Here is a 17,089-nt window from a genome sequence, read left to right on the forward strand (position 1 = left end):
GGTCAATACGCCAATATGAACTATGCCCGTGGTCAACCACGTCAAAATGGTCCACGTCAAAACGGTGGTCAACCACGTCAAAACGGTCCACGTCCAGACGTTTCAGGTGCTCAACCAATTCCAGTTCAACAACAAACCACTTTGGATGTCGCTCAAACTCAACAAGCCGCCTCATCAGCTGAATCTGCTCTTAACCTCCAATCAATCATCAATCTCCCATCTCGTGATCAACAAAACGTTGCTCTCGGTGAACACCTCTACCCATTAATCCACAACTCTCAACCAGATTTGGCCGGTAAAATCACAGGTATGCTCTTAGACTCTTTACCAGTTGAAGAATTATTCACCCTTACTCAACGTCAAGACTTGTTAGCCGATAAAATCAGAGAAGCCCTTGAAGTTTTAGGTTCAAACTAAAACCCACCACCAATTATTTAATATATAATAAAAAATATAAATAAAAAAACAACTCCAACAACAACTAAAAAAAAAAAATTTAAAAAAAAAAAAAAATTAAAAGAAAGTATTATTTATTTGTTTTGAGTTTTTAATGATATATCATTTTTAGAATTTTTTTTAATTTTTATTATTTTGGATTATCTTCAATATTACTCTTCACTTCAATTCCTATATAACATTTATTGTATATATATATATTGGTTTGGCTTAATAAGAAAGGGTATTTGATAATAATTACAAAGATCATTTCTATTGTGGTTTTATTAAATTTATCTGTGGAATTAAAAATAAAAATAAATTTTAAACAAAATTTAAATATTTTTTTGAAATTGAAAAACTTGGATTTTAATAAAAGTAATTGATAATTTTTATGATAATAAACTAAAATAAAATTGATTGGGAAAAATTATTTTTAAAAAAGAACTTCCAATTATCTTTTTTTTTAATTTTTATCCCAATCAATTTTAAAATTTTTTTTTAATAATTTATCCCAATCAATTTTAAAATAATTTTTTTTTAAAAAATAAAAATTAAAAAATACAAAATGATTTAATTTTATTATATATTATTTTTTTTATTTTTATTTTATTTTTTAATTTTTTTTTTTTATTTTTTATTTTATTATTTTTATTTATTTAACTAACTTGTAATTTCATAGTAATATTAACAGCAGCAAGTTCAGCAACTAAATAAGTGAAAACGTAAGGAATTGAAATTGTAGCGATTGAATCACTGGATTTACAAGATTTACATTCAGAAACAGTTTGATTGGAATAATCTTTTTTAGAGTAGATTGTGAGGGTACTACCACATAATTTACAAACTTTAATCTTTGCGAAATCAGAGGATTTCATGAGACGATCATTCAAACAGAAACTAGCACCATGAGCCAAAAGGGAATCACGTTCCATCTCACCGAAACGAATACCACCACCAACCTTACGACCTTTAATTGGTTGACGAGTTAAAGCATTAACTTTACCGAGAGCACGTACTTGATATTTATCTTTAACCATATGACGTAATCTTTGATAGTAACAAACACCGAAAAAGATTTCACATTCAAATTCTTTACCAGTGGTACCACTATACATTTGTTCATTACCAAAACGATTGAAACCTGCCTTTGCCAATTGTTCACCAAAGAAATCGATGGCTGTATTGTTTTCATCGAATTGGAAAGCGGTGGCATCTTGGAATTTACCATGGATTGCACCAGCTTTACCGGCTAAAATCTCTACCAACATACCAATGGTCATACGTGATGGGAAAGCATTTGGATTGATAATTACATCTGGTTTCATACCACTTTCAGTGAATGGCATATTAATTTCTGGCCATAATTGGGAAAGAACACCTTTTTGACCATGACGAGAGGAAAATTTATCACCAATGACAGGATTACGATTGAAACGTAATTTAACACAAATGTTATTGATTTTAGATGGATCACGAGTTGCACCATTTGGACCGAAAATGATACGAACATCTTCAATATAAGCTTCTTCTTTACCTTTGTAATCTTTGGTGACTTGTCTACCATCGGATGGACGAATATAGGTATAATATGGTTCACCAGGTTTAATTAAACGACCAACGAATGGAAGACCATCGGTATCAATAAATTTATCCAATTCATCTACAACTGTATTTGGACGACCAAAAAATGTTTTCTTTTGTTCAAAACGTGATAAACCTTGATCCAAATCGATGTATTCATTCTTGTAAACGGAACCATGACCAAAACCACGTTCATAAGCGGATTTATTAATAATCATAGCATCTTCCATATCGTAACCAGTATTTGAAATTACGGCAATAACAGCATTACAACCGTGTGGATAATCATTACAACGGAATTTGAATTGATTTTTAGTGTGTACGATTGGTTTTTGTACATTTTGAACCTTGTATAATTTATTATCGGTACGGAATGGATAGGAATGTAATGGGGTACCCATAGTTTGTTTTGCCATTTGACATTGATACATATTACGTGGTGATTGATTGTAGTCAGAGAATGGTGTAAGATTTGCCAACAATGAAAACATAGCAGTTGGTGAAGTTTCAATATGAGTTGTAACACCTTTGATAACTTCATGTGGTACAACAGCAATCTCCATATATAGTTGTTCTTGTGGTCCAATCAATTCATTTTGACCACTTGTCAAATTGACTACTGGTCTCATGAAACGTGCACCAGTTGTAAACAATGAAATGCCTGAATATTGACCATTTTCAACGTTGGTTGGTGGTGCATATGAAATTTCCATGGTTTTTGGAATTGATGGTTCATTACCCATTGAACGAAGATAACGTAACATTTTAACCATCTCTTCACCTGCTTTTGGTTCAATCTTACCCAATACACGACCATCCAATGTAATAGTGAGATATTGATGTTGATAAACACTAACCATATCAATTGGTAACATACCATGTGCTGCTAAAAATGATGGTAATAATGTTTGTGCCTTTTGAACAGTTGGATCTTGTGCTGCATCAACTGTAACCAAACAATTTGATGATAAATGATTCAATAAACCACATGGTGCACCATCTGGTGTATGTACTGGACAGAAAAAGCCCCAACTTTCTGGCATCAACTTTCTAATTGCTGTAGTTTTCATTGTTGCAAAAAATGCACCTCTATGAATTGATCTAAAATGTGAAATAAATCTTAAAAAGTTTAATTTATCTGCAATAACACAAAAACCTGATGTCTAATAATAATAATAATAATAATAATAATAATAATAATAATAATAATAATAATAATAATAATAATAATAATAATAATAATAATAAAATTATTAATAACCTATTAATTAAATAATAGTTTTTTTTTTTTTAATTACTTACTTGTTGTAAATCAATACCAGAACTTGATCTAAGATTACCAGTTGCTAAGAAATAACTAAATCTATCAGCTATTTTAAAGTTTTTATCTAATACTTTTTTAAGTGCATCTGGCAATTTATCACCAGATTTCTTTTTATCTTCAAAACTCTTTAAAACAAATGATTTTGTAGATTCTAAATATTCTGTTAATTTCTCTTTTAAAATCATACCATAAATATGACCAGCTAATAAAACTTCTTGGAATGCTGGTGAATCAATATTATCTGTACCACATTTACCACCAACCATTGCATATAATTTTTGAATCATTAAACTATTAATAAAATAAATTTTAAAAAAAAAAAAAAAAAAAAATTAATATTTTTAATAAAATAAATTTTTATAATAAAATTTAATAAATATAACTTACATTAATAAATTATATTTATCATTATAATTTGGTAAATGAACAAAAACAAATTGATTAATAAACCATCTACCAATTTTAATATTTGAAAATGAAGGTGGGAATTGAGTACGAGCTCTAAAACGTGAACCAATATAATCTAAAACTTCTTCTTGAGTGTTAATATTATTAATTTTTTGTTCACGAAGTGATAATTCAACACGATCAGTGAGAAAAGTATTTTCATTATCACCTTGAACGATATTTTCATAGATTTCCTTTTCAGTGGTATCTTTTAATGCTTTTAAGAGGAGAGTAGCAGGTAAAAAGAATTCTTGACGACGATATAAGAAACGTAATGTAGTTTGACCATCATTGATATAATGAAGATTGTTTGTAATTGATGAACGATCTGGACGAACACAACGAATGGTAATACCATTTTTAGTGTAACCTGGACCTCTGTTTGTCCATGCTTTTCTGTGAAGTGCAACTGGATGATTTGCTTTTGTCATGACCAACATACGTACAACCTTTTCATTACCATTGACAATGAAATAACCACCTTGCTCCAATTCCTCTTCTCTACTTTCAATTAATTTCTCTGGTGACATGCCATTGAGGTGACAATATCTTGACTTCACCATAATTGGTAAACGACCTAAATCAACCTCAAATGTATGAGTTGGCTCTTGTTTATTATAATCTACCTCTGTACCGTCATCCATCTCATCCATTTCATTAACTTCATATAAACCAATTGCACCTTTAAATGGTGCATTATAAGTTGTACCGGTTTCTCTTGATTCATTTGGATATAATTTAATCTCTTTTTCAACAATATTACGTGTTGGTCTTGAAAGTTTCAAATCTGTAAATCTGATTTTATATTGAGTACTATTATGTTCAAAATATAATGGTTCACTATCTTTTAATACTAAATCTATACCATGATCTGTAAAAAAATCAAATGAATCAATGTGTGGTTGGATTAATGATTTTAATTCTTCACTCATTTTTTTTCTTTTCTTCTTTTAATTCCTTTCTTTTTTTTTTTTTTTTTTGATTTTTTTTTTTTTTTTTTTATGGTATATAATATATATTAAAATTTTTTTTTTTTTTTTTTTTTTTTTTATATTTTAATTATTTAAATTATTATTTATTTAAATATTTTAAATATATAAATATATATATATATAATTATTTTTTTTTTGAAACCGAACGAAAAAAAATAAAAAATAATAAAAAATAAAAATAAAAAATTTTTTTTCGTTTTTTTTTTTTTTTATTTTTTATTTTTTATTATTTTTTATTTTTTGGAAAAAAAAAAAATTAATTTTAAATAAAATAAAAATTCGAAAAACGAAAAAAAAAAAAAAAAAATCTTAAAATAATTTTTTTTCATTATTTTTGGATCAAATAAATTAAAAATGCCAAGTTTTTCATGTGATAATTGTGGTGATATTTTAGAGAAAAAGAAATTAGCATTCCATAGATGCAATAGTCGTCGTACTGATTATTCATGTGTACAATGTTCAGGTAGATTCTCACTGGAATCCAGTAAAGCACATTCAATTTGCATATCTGAAGAACAAAAAGTTCAAGGTAAATTATATAGAGGTCCAAGAAATGGAAATAATAATAATAATAAAAATAATAATAATAATAATAATAATAATAATAATAACAATAATAATAATAATAATAAAAGAAAGTTAGAAGAAAATAAAAAAGAAGAAGCAAAGAAAAAGAAAAAAGTTGAATCATCAGATTCATCAGATTCATCTTCATCAGATTCATCATCAAGTGAAAGTGAAGATGAAAAGAAAAAGAAAAAAGAAATTAAAAAAGTTGAAACTAAAAAACCAATTAAAAAAGTTGAATCATCAGATTCATCAGATTCAGATTCATCAGATTCATCAAGTGAGGATGAAAAGAAAAAGAAAGATAATAAAAAAGTTGAAACTAAAAAAGTTGAAACTAAAAAAGTTGAAACTAAAAAAGTTGAAACTAAAAAAGAAGAATCATCCGATTCAGATTCATCTGATTCAGATTCATCATCAAGTGAAAGTGAAAGTGAAGATGAAAAGAAAAAAAAAGACACTAAAAAAGTTGAAATTAAAAAAGAAGAATCAGAGTCAGAATCAAGTGAAAGTGAAAGTGAAGATGAAAATAAAGATAATAAAAAAGTTGGAACAAAAAAAGAAGAATCATCCGATTCAGATTCATCATCAAGTGAAAGTGAAAGTGAAGATGAAAAGAAAAAGAAAAATAATAAAAAAGTTGAAGCTAAAAAAGAAGAGTCATCAGATTCAGAATCAGAATCAGAATCAGAATCATCATCATCATCATCATCATCATCAAGCGAAAGTGAAAGTGAAGATGAAAAGAAAAAGAAAGATTCTAAAAAAGTTGAAACTAAAAAAGAAGGATCATCAGATTCAGAATCATCAAGTGAAAGTGTGGAAGATGAAAAGATGGATATTGAAAAGGTTGAAATTAAAAAAGAAGAGTCATCAGATTCAGAATCTTCATCACCAGCATCAAGTGAAAGTAAGGAGGAAGAAAAGATGGATATTGAAAAAGAAGAAACAAAAAAAGAAGAATCATCATCATCATCAAGCGAAAGTGAGGAGGAACAAAAGAAATCTAAAAAAGAAGATTCAGATTCAGATGAATCAAGTGAAGACGAAAAGAAAAAAGAAGAATCATCATCATCAAGTGAAAGTGAAGATGAAAAGAAAAAAGAAGATTCGGATTCAGAATCAAGTGAAGACGAAAAGAAAAAAGAAGATTCAGATTCATCATCATCAAGTGAAAGTGAAGATGAGGATAAAAAGAAAAAGGATTCATCATCAAGTGAAAGTGAAAGTGAAAAAGAATCTGATTCATCATCATCATCGAGCGAATCCGATTCAAGCTCTAGCTCCGATTCAGATTCCTCTTCATCATCTTCCTCTTCCTCTTCTTCATCATCTTCCAGTGAATCAGAGTCTGAATCAGACTCTGAATAAAAAAAAAAAAAAAAAAGAAAAAGTGTAATAAAAACAAAATTATAAAACTAAATATAATAATGATAGTGTGCATTGCTTTAATTTTTTATTTTATATCTTAATATTTATTTTTTGGAAAATAAAGATCTTGAGGAAGCATTTGAGGCAGATTGGGATTGTTGAGAGTTATTATTATTATTATTATTATTACTATTATTATTATTATTATTATTATTATTATCATTATCACTATTTTGGATTTTATTTAAATCATTTATACCACTGACATAAGAAGCTCTAATTTTATTAATTTCCATCATTGAAAAGTTTTTAAATTCCATTGTCGTTACAGATTCACCATCGGTTAATGAATTTAAATGACTTTTCAAAGATTCTTCTAATTTTTTTTCTCTTCTTGATAAAATGTCTCCTTTTAAAATTCTAATTTTATTTATATCTTTAATATCATCTGGACAATTTGCCAATAATAATGACGATATCTCATCAAAATTCTCTGGTAATTCTATAAAACCATCTTTTATTTTATTTTCTTCTTGAAATTTAGCCTTTAATTTATCTATATATAATATTAATTATTATTATTATTGTTATTTTTTAAGTTTTTTTTTTTTTAACTGTGGGGTTATTATTATTATTATTATTATTATTATTTTTAAACATACTATAAGTCATCCAATCTGGTGGAGTTATTGTACATTTTTTCTTTTTTTTTAATGAAATTGCTAACCAAAGAGGTATCTCAATTGGGAAAGATGGAACAAACGGACCATATTCTCCTGATAAAAATATAAGTGATTCCATTTTAAAATTTGGAACTACCGTTATTGTTGTATCTTCTGCTAAAAATTCAATTTGTGATGGTAATAGCCCTATATCCTCCATTCTTTTTTTTTATTATTTATTTATTTATATATGTTTGGAGTACTCCTCTAGTTGCTTGAAAAATAAAAATAAAATTAAAAAAATTAAAAAATCAGAAAAAAAAAAAAAAAAAAAAAAAAAAAAAAAAAAAAAAAATTGGCGGGCGAAGTTTTCTGTATGTTTTTTTTTGTTTATATTTTAAATTAATATATTTTATTTATATATTATTAAATTAATATCTAATATATTTTTTTACAATAATTTTATTTTAATATTTTATTTTTTTTTTTTGAGATATTTTGGTGAGTTGGTACAATTTTATCGAAATTTGGGAAATTTAACTATTACCCAGGAAACCAAACTTTTTTTTTTATTTTTTTATTTTTATTTTATTTTTTTTTTTTTTTTTTATAAAAAATATCTTTGAATTTGGTTTTTAAGTTTTTATATTTTTCATTTTTTTTTTTTTATTTTTTTATTCTTTTTTTATTCTCCTTTATAAAAATAAGCAAAAATGAGATTCATTATTTCACTTTTATTTGTTTTTACATTAATTTTTAATTTAGCATTTTCACATATTGGTATTGATGTTTCCTCAGGAACCAACGAATCGGGATTTGAATGCTTCAAACAAAAAAAATATTCTCGTGCTATTATTAGAGTATTTATTTTTAAATTTCAAAAAAAAAAAAACAAAATTTAAATAATTAAAAAAAAAAAAAAAAAAAAAAAAAAAATATATATATTTAAAATTAACATATTTTTTTTTTTATTTATTTATTATTATTTGATTTTTTTTTTTAAATAAAAATAGTGTTACGAATCAATTGGTTCAATTGATACAAATTGTAAACCATCAATTGAAAATGCAAAGAAAGCTGGTATTGAAACCATTGACGTTTATTTATTCCCATGTTACGATTGCGGTAATCCAGAAAATCAAGTTACAACAACTTCTCATTATTTGAAAGATTATTTAAAGGATCTTGATTTCCTTTGGTTAGATATTGAAGGTCCAGGTCAATACTGGTCTGGTTCATATGACAATAATAAAAAATTCATCCAAGGACTCTTAGATAGTGCAAAAACTGCTGGTTTTAAACATGTTGGAATTTACACAAGTGAAGTTTGTATCTCTTTTTCTTTTTTTTTTTTTTTACATTTTATTATTATAAATTTTTAACCAATTTAAATTAAATTAAATTAAATTAAAAAATATAATAACAGAGTCAATGGCCAGGTATTGTTGGAAGTTGGGATGGTGGTAAAGATTACCCAATTTGGTATGCAAATTATGATGGAGCAGAAAATTTTAATGATTTTAGTCCATTTAACGGCTGGACTAAACCTCACATGAAACAATATGCAGGTAATATTAATGAATGTGGTCTTGGTATTGATAAGAACTATTGGGAATAAATATAAATATTTTAAATAAATAAAATAGTATCTATTTTTGAAAAAAAAAAAAAAAAAAAAAAAATTGAAATCCAAATCTTTTGAGAAATAATTTTATATATTCTAATTTTTCTATAAATTTAAAATTTAAATTTGATTTGTTTGATTGGAATTTATATTTTTTTTTTTTTTTTTTGAAATGGGTGTGGGTCATTTTATTTAGAGTTTTTAGTTCTACAGAATTAATTTCTTATTCATGTTTTTTTGTAGATTTTGTTGAGGGAATAGCAGAAAACTGGAGTTTTGTGGGGCTTTAGATCCTTTTCATTTTTGTAAATTTTTGGCCGTTAATATAAATTGTATAAATTTTACTAAAAAAAATTTGGAATTCATACAATTCCTCATTGGTGTAGTCGGTAACACTCTAGTCTTTCACACTGGTACCTCGGGTTCGATTCCCGAATGGGGAGCTTTTTTGACCCAAAATATAAAGATCGAGGGTTCGATGTCATATTCAATAGTGGATTGTATAAAAAATCGATTAACAATTATTGAAAAAAAAAAATTAAAGATGTTCTATATAATTATAACTAGATTCTTTAAATATAAAAACCATATAAAAATTTTAAATTAATAATTTAGAATTTCTGTAATCCAAACTTTTAAAAAAAAAGAAATACTTTTTTAATATTGTGGTAAATTTTTATTAAATGGTTTATGGTGTACTCATAAAAAAAATTAAATTGATAGTTTTTAGTTTAAATTTTAAATTATAAACCTTAAATAAGTTCTTTTTTTAATTTTTATTTAAAAAAAAAAAAATTATGGACACATTAAAAAGTAAAAATAAATTTTCTTGGATGTGTTATTTTCTTTATGATGAAAACCCACAAAAAAATAATAAAAATAAAAACTATACCAAAAAAAAAAAACAATATAATAAATAACTATTGGTTATCAAAACATAATATGTTATAAATTTTTAACATTGTGAGTTCAACTTTATGTAATAAAAATATTAAAATAAAAAATAATAAAATAAAGTGGTAGTGGCTCAAAAATTTTTTTTCATATGAATAGAATATAAAAAAAAAAAAAAAAACTACCCAACAATATTGTGGATATAAATAGATATTTATCTAATTTTATTATAAAAAAAAAAAATTATAAAAATAAAAAAATGAAATCGAGATAACCATGTTATTATAATGGGCAAGGTGACTTAAATGTTCAATATAAAAAAAAGTTTCAAACATAATAATTTATATCATTGCTTTGTAGTTTGAAATAAAATAATAAAAATTGTAACTTATATGATGAGATATTATTTTAACAGATAAAAAAAGTGGTATATGTTAACATTTAGATGTCCACATGTGGTGTCAGTGTATCGTTTTGTGTGTTGTGGTTTTATTTTTATTTTTTTAATTTTATTATTTTTGTTTTGTTTAATTTTTTTTTCTTTTTTTTTTTTTTTTTTTGTTATTTGTGATTTGTGGTTGTGTGGAAAAAAAAAAAATTTTATTTTTTTTTAACTGCCAACATAAATTTTTAATATGGGTAGGGTTGTGGGTTTTGTTTAAAAAAAAAAAAAATTTTTATACTCAGATCGTGAGTGATTGTAGATTGAGATATTTTTATAAACCCAAAAATAACATAAAATTTTTTTTATTTTTTTTATTTTTTTTATTTTTTTCTTTTTTTTTTTTTTTTTCAGCGAGAGAATCAGACACAAAAACTTTTTTTTTTTTGTCTTTTTTTTTTTTTTTTACTCATACTATTATTTTTCATTTGTTGTATTATAATTTATAAAAACTTATTAAATACGTATATTATTATTTAATTTTTTTTATATAATCTTTTTTTTTCCTTTCTCGCACATATAAATAAACTCTTAAAATGTCTAAAGTAAGTATTATTTGATTAAATAATATTTATTTCTTGATTAGTTTTTCTTTTTATATATTTTATAGTTTTTTTTTTTTTATTTTTTTTTTTTTATTTTTTTTTATATATCGGTATTCCAAAACACCACAAATTCCCAGATTTTTTATTTCTTTTTTTATTTTTTTTTTTTTCCCCCCAAAAAATTTTTTTGTATTTTTTTATTTTTATTATTACTGTTTAATTTTTATTTTTATTTTAAACATTTAAATTCTAATTATAATATCTTTTTTTTTATTATTATTATTATAAAACTATATTTAAAAATGGTAAAAAAGTTTGGATCAACTGAAAAATGTATTGTTTGCACTAAAACTGTATACCCATTAGAAAAATTAGCAGCTGATGAAAAGATTTACCATAAATCTTGCTTCAAATGCACTGAATGTAATTCAATTCTCTCTTTAGGAAAATATGCAAGCAAAGATAATGGTACTCTCTTCTGCAAAGTTTGCTTCAAAAAAGTAATTATAATTTAAAAATTCCCGTATTTAATGTCACCAAATTAATTTTTATCATACTAATTTTTTTTTTTTCTTCTTTTTTTTATCATCAAACAGTTATTCTTTAGCAAAGGTAATTACTCTGAAGGTTTTGGTCAACTCAAAGTATGTAGCATAGATAAAAAAATAAAAAAAAAAAAAAAATAAAAAAAAGGTATATAAAATATATTAATATATTTATTTATTTTCTTTTTTTATAATAGCCACAACATGAATTCGAAAAGAAGAAAAATGGTGGTGAAAACAAAGAAGAAATCACTCCAAGTGAAGTTGAAGTTGCTGCATCTTCATAAACAATAATTTTTTTAAAAAAAAAAAAAAAAAAAAAAAAAAAATTAAAACAAATAACAAGTCACGCCTCTTTCAAATGAAATAATGTACACTAGAATAAACAATTTTAAATATAAATGTAGAGCTATCAGTACGGTTATCTGTTCTACCTTTCATCTATTTTAAAAACAAACAATTAATATGCAATTATTTTTTACTTTTTCCAAATCTTTTTTTTTTTTTTATTTTTTTTTCAAAAGAGAAGCCCTCAAGGTATTTTTGTAAACAACTGGGAATATATATTTTTTTTTCTTTTTTTTTTCAAAAGAGAAGATAATTGAGAAATGAATTTGTATGATTATTATTTATTTATTTATTTTTTCAAACAAATAATTTAAAATCATTTCAAAATTTAAAAAATTTGAATCAGATCGTTTTTTTTAAACCAATCATTTATACAAATCTCTAAACAAATTCAATCTCGCAAAATAGAAGAAAATGATAAAAAAAGAATAGAATAAAAACTATTTAAAAATTACACTATCAATTAACTCAATTTTTTAAAAAAATATTTTTTTTATTATTTGTGACTGGAAATGTATTGAAAAAAAAAAAAAAAAAAAAAAGAAATTAGATAGAGGTTCAACTTTAATATTAAATTCTCAAATGTTTTTAATATTTTATTTTATTAAATAATAATTTCTTTAATTTTTTTTTTTTTTTTAAAAAAAACTGGAACTTAAAATTAATCAATTTTATTGTTTCACATAAAAAAAAAAATCATAACTTTTTTATATTGGAATTTTTTTTTTTCGTTGTGCTATTTTATTTTTTTTTTATTTTTTTTTTTTAAAAGGAAGGTCATAATGATTCTTCAATCTTTCCTATTTTACAAAGTAGATTTTATTTGATCACAATTTTGATTATTTTTTTTTTTTTTCTTTTTTTTTTTTATTAAAAATTATTTTTTTTTCCACCTTGGGGAACCATTTTTTTTTTTGTATTTTTTTTCTTTTTTTTTTACGAAAAAAAAAAATATCTTTTTAGATTTTCAGTTTTTTTTTTTATTTTCCAATTAACGTCAGCATTTGGCAAAAAGAAAAAAAAAGATATTAATTGTTTTGTTTTTTTTTTTTCTTTTTTTTTTTTTTTACTTTTATTTTTTGTTAGTAATAAAAAAAGGAAAAAAATAATAGTAAAAAATAGAAATAAAGAAAAGTAAAAAATGAACTCTTTTTGGAGGAGAGCTCAAGGTAGTAATAGTTTTGTGGAAGGCCATATTTTATCGGATCAAAGAAAAGATACCATTCAACATTTGACAATAGTGATCAAACAATGTCTATCATATTATTTTGGAAATAATGCAAAGCCAATTAATGAAACCACCAAATTAATGGCACCAACACCAGCGTTACTATCACAACAATTATCAGGTATTGACAATAGTGATGCAACATTAATCGAAATTGAATTGGTTAAATCATTATGTGACCTTTTAGAGAGTTATCTTTGTCATAAATTAAAAAATAATTATTCAATTTGGAAATTAATAGTTTTAATTTTATCACCTTCAAATAGTATTAATTCAAATTCTGATACTAATAGTAGTAATAATAATGGTAATAATAATGGTGGAAATAATAATAATAATAATAATAGTTCAAAACTTTCAATATTTTCAAAAGTTGCAACATCAATTAAAACATCAGCTTCAAATATTACATTATCGTCACAACCAATTACACCTAAATCACCAGAGGATATAGAGTATTGGACAAATCAAATTGATTGTATTCAAAGTTTAAGTGAGGTAACTTCAAATATTGGTAAATTTAGAGCATTATTAAGAAGGTCATTAAATGAATCAACGATTATTCAATTACTTAATTCAATTGCAAATAATAATGATATATTAAGGTAAATTTTTAATAAAAATAATATATTAAATTTATATTTTAAAATTTTGAAACTAATATTTTCCAAAATTTTTTTTTTTTTAAAAAAAAAAAAAAAGAAATTATTATGAAGAAGATGCAATATTAAGAAATAAAGAAGATTCTGATATTTTTAGATCAATGTTAGCTTCATTAGATCCAATAACATTTAATATAGAATATAATGATCCAGAATTAAATACATTAATAATTGATACACCATTAATACCAAAAACAATTGATAATACTTTAATTACAATCGAAACTGATAATGATAATAATAATAGTAATAATAATACTAGTAATAATGGTTCATTAAATAATAGTAATGAAAATATTAATTTAAATTCATCACAAAATAATATTTATAATAATAATAATGGATCATTAAATAATAATAATAATAATAATAATAATAATAATAATAATAATAATAATAATGAAAATATTAATTTAAATTCATCACAAAATATGAATGATCAATTAGGGGTAACATCAGAGTTAACATCATCAAATAATGATTTAGTATCATCGTCATCATCATTATCAACTACAGGTGAAAAAGTAATTAGAACAAAAAAGATTATAAAATCATTAACTAGAACTATTGATTTCGATAGTGCACCATCTTTTGATGAAAATACAAATGCTGATGGTAGTTCAGATTCATTAGCTAATCAACAAAATATATCAACTGGTTCTGAAAAAATTATTAAAAAGAAAATAGTAAAAAGAATTATTAAAACTAAAATCGTTTCAAATTCATCAGTTCCAACAAATAGTCCAACAAATATTCCAACAAATAGTCCATCAACAGATTTAGATAATAATGATCCTAATCCTAATAATATTTCTATCACTAACCCATATATTAATAATACTAATAATCTTAATCCTAATAATAATAATAATAATAATAATAATAATAATAATAATAATAATAATAATAATAATAATAGTAGTAATAATAATAATAATGGAGTCGCACAAAACATTGGTTTAGATACATCAAATTACAATGTACCTATAGTAAAGAATTTTATTGTTGAAGAAACAACAAATAGTGATTCCAGCACTAATGAAACTAAACAAAATAAAGAAAATTCAGATACAAAGGATATTGAAAAAGAAAAAGTCGGGGATAAAAAAGAAGAGTTAAACCAAGAAAACAATAGTTTTATTAAAGGAAAAGAATTTGGAGAAGTAGCATCAGAATCATTTTTGGTTAATTCAACAAATGAAAAAGAATTAATTGCTTCAATTCCAATCGAAAACTTAGAAATTAAAGAAGAAATAAAAGAAGAAGCAAAAGAAGAGGAAATAGAAAAAATAAAAGAAGAAATTAAACAAGAAACTAAAGAAGAGTCAAAAGATGAAATAAGTGAGGAAGAAAAAGAGGTAACAATGGAAGAAGAAATAAAAGAAGAAATAAAAGAAGAAATAAAAGAGGAAATCAAAGAAGAAATCGATGAGGTTAAAGAAGAAATTGATGAGGTTAAAGAAGAAATCAAAGAAGAAATCAAAGAAGAATTTAAAGAGGAAATCAAAGAAGGACAAAAAATTGATAATAAAATACCAGAATTTACTTTTGTTAGAAGCGAAGAAAATGATGATATTTTAATGGGAGAGGAAGAAATAATTAAAGAGAATTCTAATAATAATAATAATAATAATAATAATAATAATAATAATAATAATAATAATAATAATAATAATAATAATAATAATAATAATAATAATAATAATAATAATAATAATAATAATAATAATAATGATAATGATAATATTGGAAATCAATCATTTGGATTTTCAATTGATTATGCATCATTATTAAAACAATATAGTACTGATAATAATATTGAAGATCATGAAATTTCAAATATTGCAAGTGTTATTATTCCATCTGATAAAGATTTTAAATATCCAATTGAACAAGAAGAAAATTCAACCAATAAATTTAAACCACTAAAATCCCATGATGATGATGATAATAATAATAATAAAGAGGAAGATAATGAAGCAATTAGATTTAAATTAAATGTTTTATTAGATCAAGAAGAAGAGCAAGAAGAATTAATCTCTGAACCATTACCTGATGATTTCTTCATTGATGAAAATGATAAGCAACAACAGCAACAGCAACAGCAACAAGAACAACAACAACAAAATTTTAAAGAATTTTCATTTTCATATAAAAATGAAATTCAATCTTCATCCCCACAATTTTATAATCAACAACAACAACAACAACAACAACAACAGCAACAACAACAACAACAACAACAACAACAACAACAACAACAACAACAACAACAACAACAACAACAACAACAACAGAATGTAAATACAATAACTACAACTTCAACAACAACAACAACCTCAACCTCAATAACAATGGCAAATTCAACAATTAATAATTCTATTGAATTACATAAATCATCATCAACATCATCACTTGCATCATCAACATCATCACTTGCATCATCGACATCATCATCATCATGTAAAATCAAAAATATTAAATCACCAATTGAAAGACAATTACAAAGGGAAAAGAGTAATAGTAGTTTAATATCTAATATAACAATTGTTGATAATTATTCAAATGAAGGTGATGAATATATTAAAAAGAAAGTTGAAGAACAACGTGAAAGAAGATATCGTAAAGAGATACATGCACCAAGAAAGAGATTACATTTTACAATTCAAAATAATTTATCATCATTAAAAGATCAAGATTTTAAATGTGCTAATTGTTCAAAGGATATCTCTGGATTATTCTCAAGTTCAAGATTTTGTGACTACAGTGGTAAATATTTTTGTAGTGGGTGTCATGATAAATCAGTTTATTACATACCAAGTAGAATAGTACATAATTGGGATTTTAAGAAATATTCAATTTCAAAAGCAAGTTATGAATTCTTAAATTCAATTGAAAAAGACCCATTAATTGATTTACTCACTTTAAATCAAAAACTTTTTGAGAATAAAATTTTACTTAAAATTAGAAATCTTAGAAAACAAATGTTTTTCTTGAAAGATTTCTTACAAACTTGTGGTATCAATAATAGTGTTAGCAAATCATCAGGTTTCGCTTTATTTCAATTATCTTTACCACCAAATATGCATTATCTTGCAAATGATATAGAACTATATTCAATCTATGATTTGGTTAATCATAAAGCACTTTGGGAATCATTACGTCATTTAGTGGCTAAATGGTTAGATCATGTCGAAACTTGTACACTTTGTGCTGCAAAAGGTTCAATTTGTCAATTTTGTAATAATGATTCTCCAATTTATCCTTATCACATCTCAACTGTTCAACAATGTCAAAATTGTAAAAGTGTTTCTCATAAAAGTTGTTATCAAGCAATTAAATGTCCAAAATGTATAAGATTAGCAACTGCAAGATTAAATAAATCAAAAGAAGAAAATCAATTAAAATAAAATTTATTT

The 17,089-nt window shown here is 23.8% G+C and overlaps 7 protein-coding genes and 1 non-coding gene across 8 annotated transcripts in view; 6 read left to right on the forward strand and 2 right to left on the reverse strand.

Moving 5' to 3' along the window:
• pabpc1A (RNA-binding region RNP-1 domain-containing protein) overlaps positions 1-417 on the forward strand; it is a gene marked incomplete at both ends in the record, with an annotated part of 2,311 nt that extends 1,894 nt beyond the window's left edge. Inside the window, one exon of the mRNA XM_629005.1 lies at positions 1-417. This exon is cut by the window's left edge and continues 1,225 nt beyond it. Within this exon, the coding sequence (XP_629007.1) occupies positions 1-417 (417 nt within the window).
• A 677-nt stretch (positions 418-1,094) lies between these two features.
• Positions 1,095-4,722, reverse strand: rpa2 (RNA polymerase I, second largest subunit; the record flags this gene model as incomplete). Its single annotated transcript, XM_629006.1, has 3 exons — positions 1,095-3,182; positions 3,322-3,634; positions 3,731-4,722. The coding sequence occupies 3 exons, from the start codon at positions 4,720-4,722 to the stop codon at positions 1,095-1,097; spliced, it is 3,393 nt and encodes a 1,130-aa protein (XP_629008.1).
• A 414-nt stretch (positions 4,723-5,136) lies between these two features.
• Positions 5,137-6,720, forward strand: DDB_G0293562 (hypothetical protein; the record flags this gene model as incomplete). Its single annotated transcript, XM_629007.1, has 1 exon — positions 5,137-6,720. One exon carries the CDS (start codon positions 5,137-5,139, stop codon positions 6,718-6,720), a length of 1,584 nt encoding a protein of 527 aa, XP_629009.1.
• A 104-nt stretch (positions 6,721-6,824) lies between these two features.
• On the reverse strand, positions 6,825-7,602 carry gins2 (GINS complex subunit 2; the record flags this gene model as incomplete). The annotated part of the gene is made up of 2 exons (XM_629008.1): positions 6,825-7,276; positions 7,383-7,602. 2 exons carry the CDS (start codon positions 7,600-7,602, stop codon positions 6,825-6,827), a joined length of 672 nt encoding a protein of 223 aa, XP_629010.1.
• A 493-nt stretch (positions 7,603-8,095) lies between these two features.
• Positions 8,096-9,000, forward strand: DDB_G0293566 (glycoside hydrolase family 25 protein; the record flags this gene model as incomplete). Its single annotated transcript, XM_629009.1, has 3 exons — positions 8,096-8,242; positions 8,396-8,707; positions 8,809-9,000. 3 exons carry the CDS (start codon positions 8,096-8,098, stop codon positions 8,998-9,000), a joined length of 651 nt encoding a protein of 216 aa, XP_629011.1.
• A 377-nt stretch (positions 9,001-9,377) lies between these two features.
• On the forward strand, positions 9,378-9,449 carry tRNA-Glu-UUC-17. Its single transcript has one exon. It is a non-coding gene; the product is annotated as a tRNA-Glu (tRNA).
• A 1,429-nt stretch (positions 9,450-10,878) lies between these two features.
• On the forward strand, positions 10,879-11,719 carry DDB_G0293708 (LIM-type zinc finger-containing protein; the record flags this gene model as incomplete). Its single annotated transcript, XM_629010.1, has 4 exons — positions 10,879-10,887; positions 11,202-11,387; positions 11,484-11,531; positions 11,630-11,719. The coding sequence occupies 4 exons, from the start codon at positions 10,879-10,881 to the stop codon at positions 11,717-11,719; spliced, it is 333 nt and encodes a 110-aa protein (XP_629012.1).
• Positions 11,720-12,921: 1,202 nt separating this feature from the next.
• On the forward strand, positions 12,922-17,080 carry DDB_G0293570 (RUN domain-containing protein; the record flags this gene model as incomplete). The annotated part of the gene is made up of 2 exons (XM_629012.1): positions 12,922-13,613; positions 13,711-17,080. The coding sequence occupies 2 exons, from the start codon at positions 12,922-12,924 to the stop codon at positions 17,078-17,080; spliced, it is 4,062 nt and encodes a 1,353-aa protein (XP_629014.1).
• Positions 17,081-17,089: the final 9 nt, after the last annotated feature.

Source organism: Dictyostelium discoideum, assembly GCF_000004695.1.
Source record: "Dictyostelium discoideum AX4 chromosome 6 chromosome, whole genome shotgun sequence".
In the NCBI taxonomy this organism is placed as follows: Eukaryota; Evosea; class Eumycetozoa; order Dictyosteliales; family Dictyosteliaceae; genus Dictyostelium; species Dictyostelium discoideum.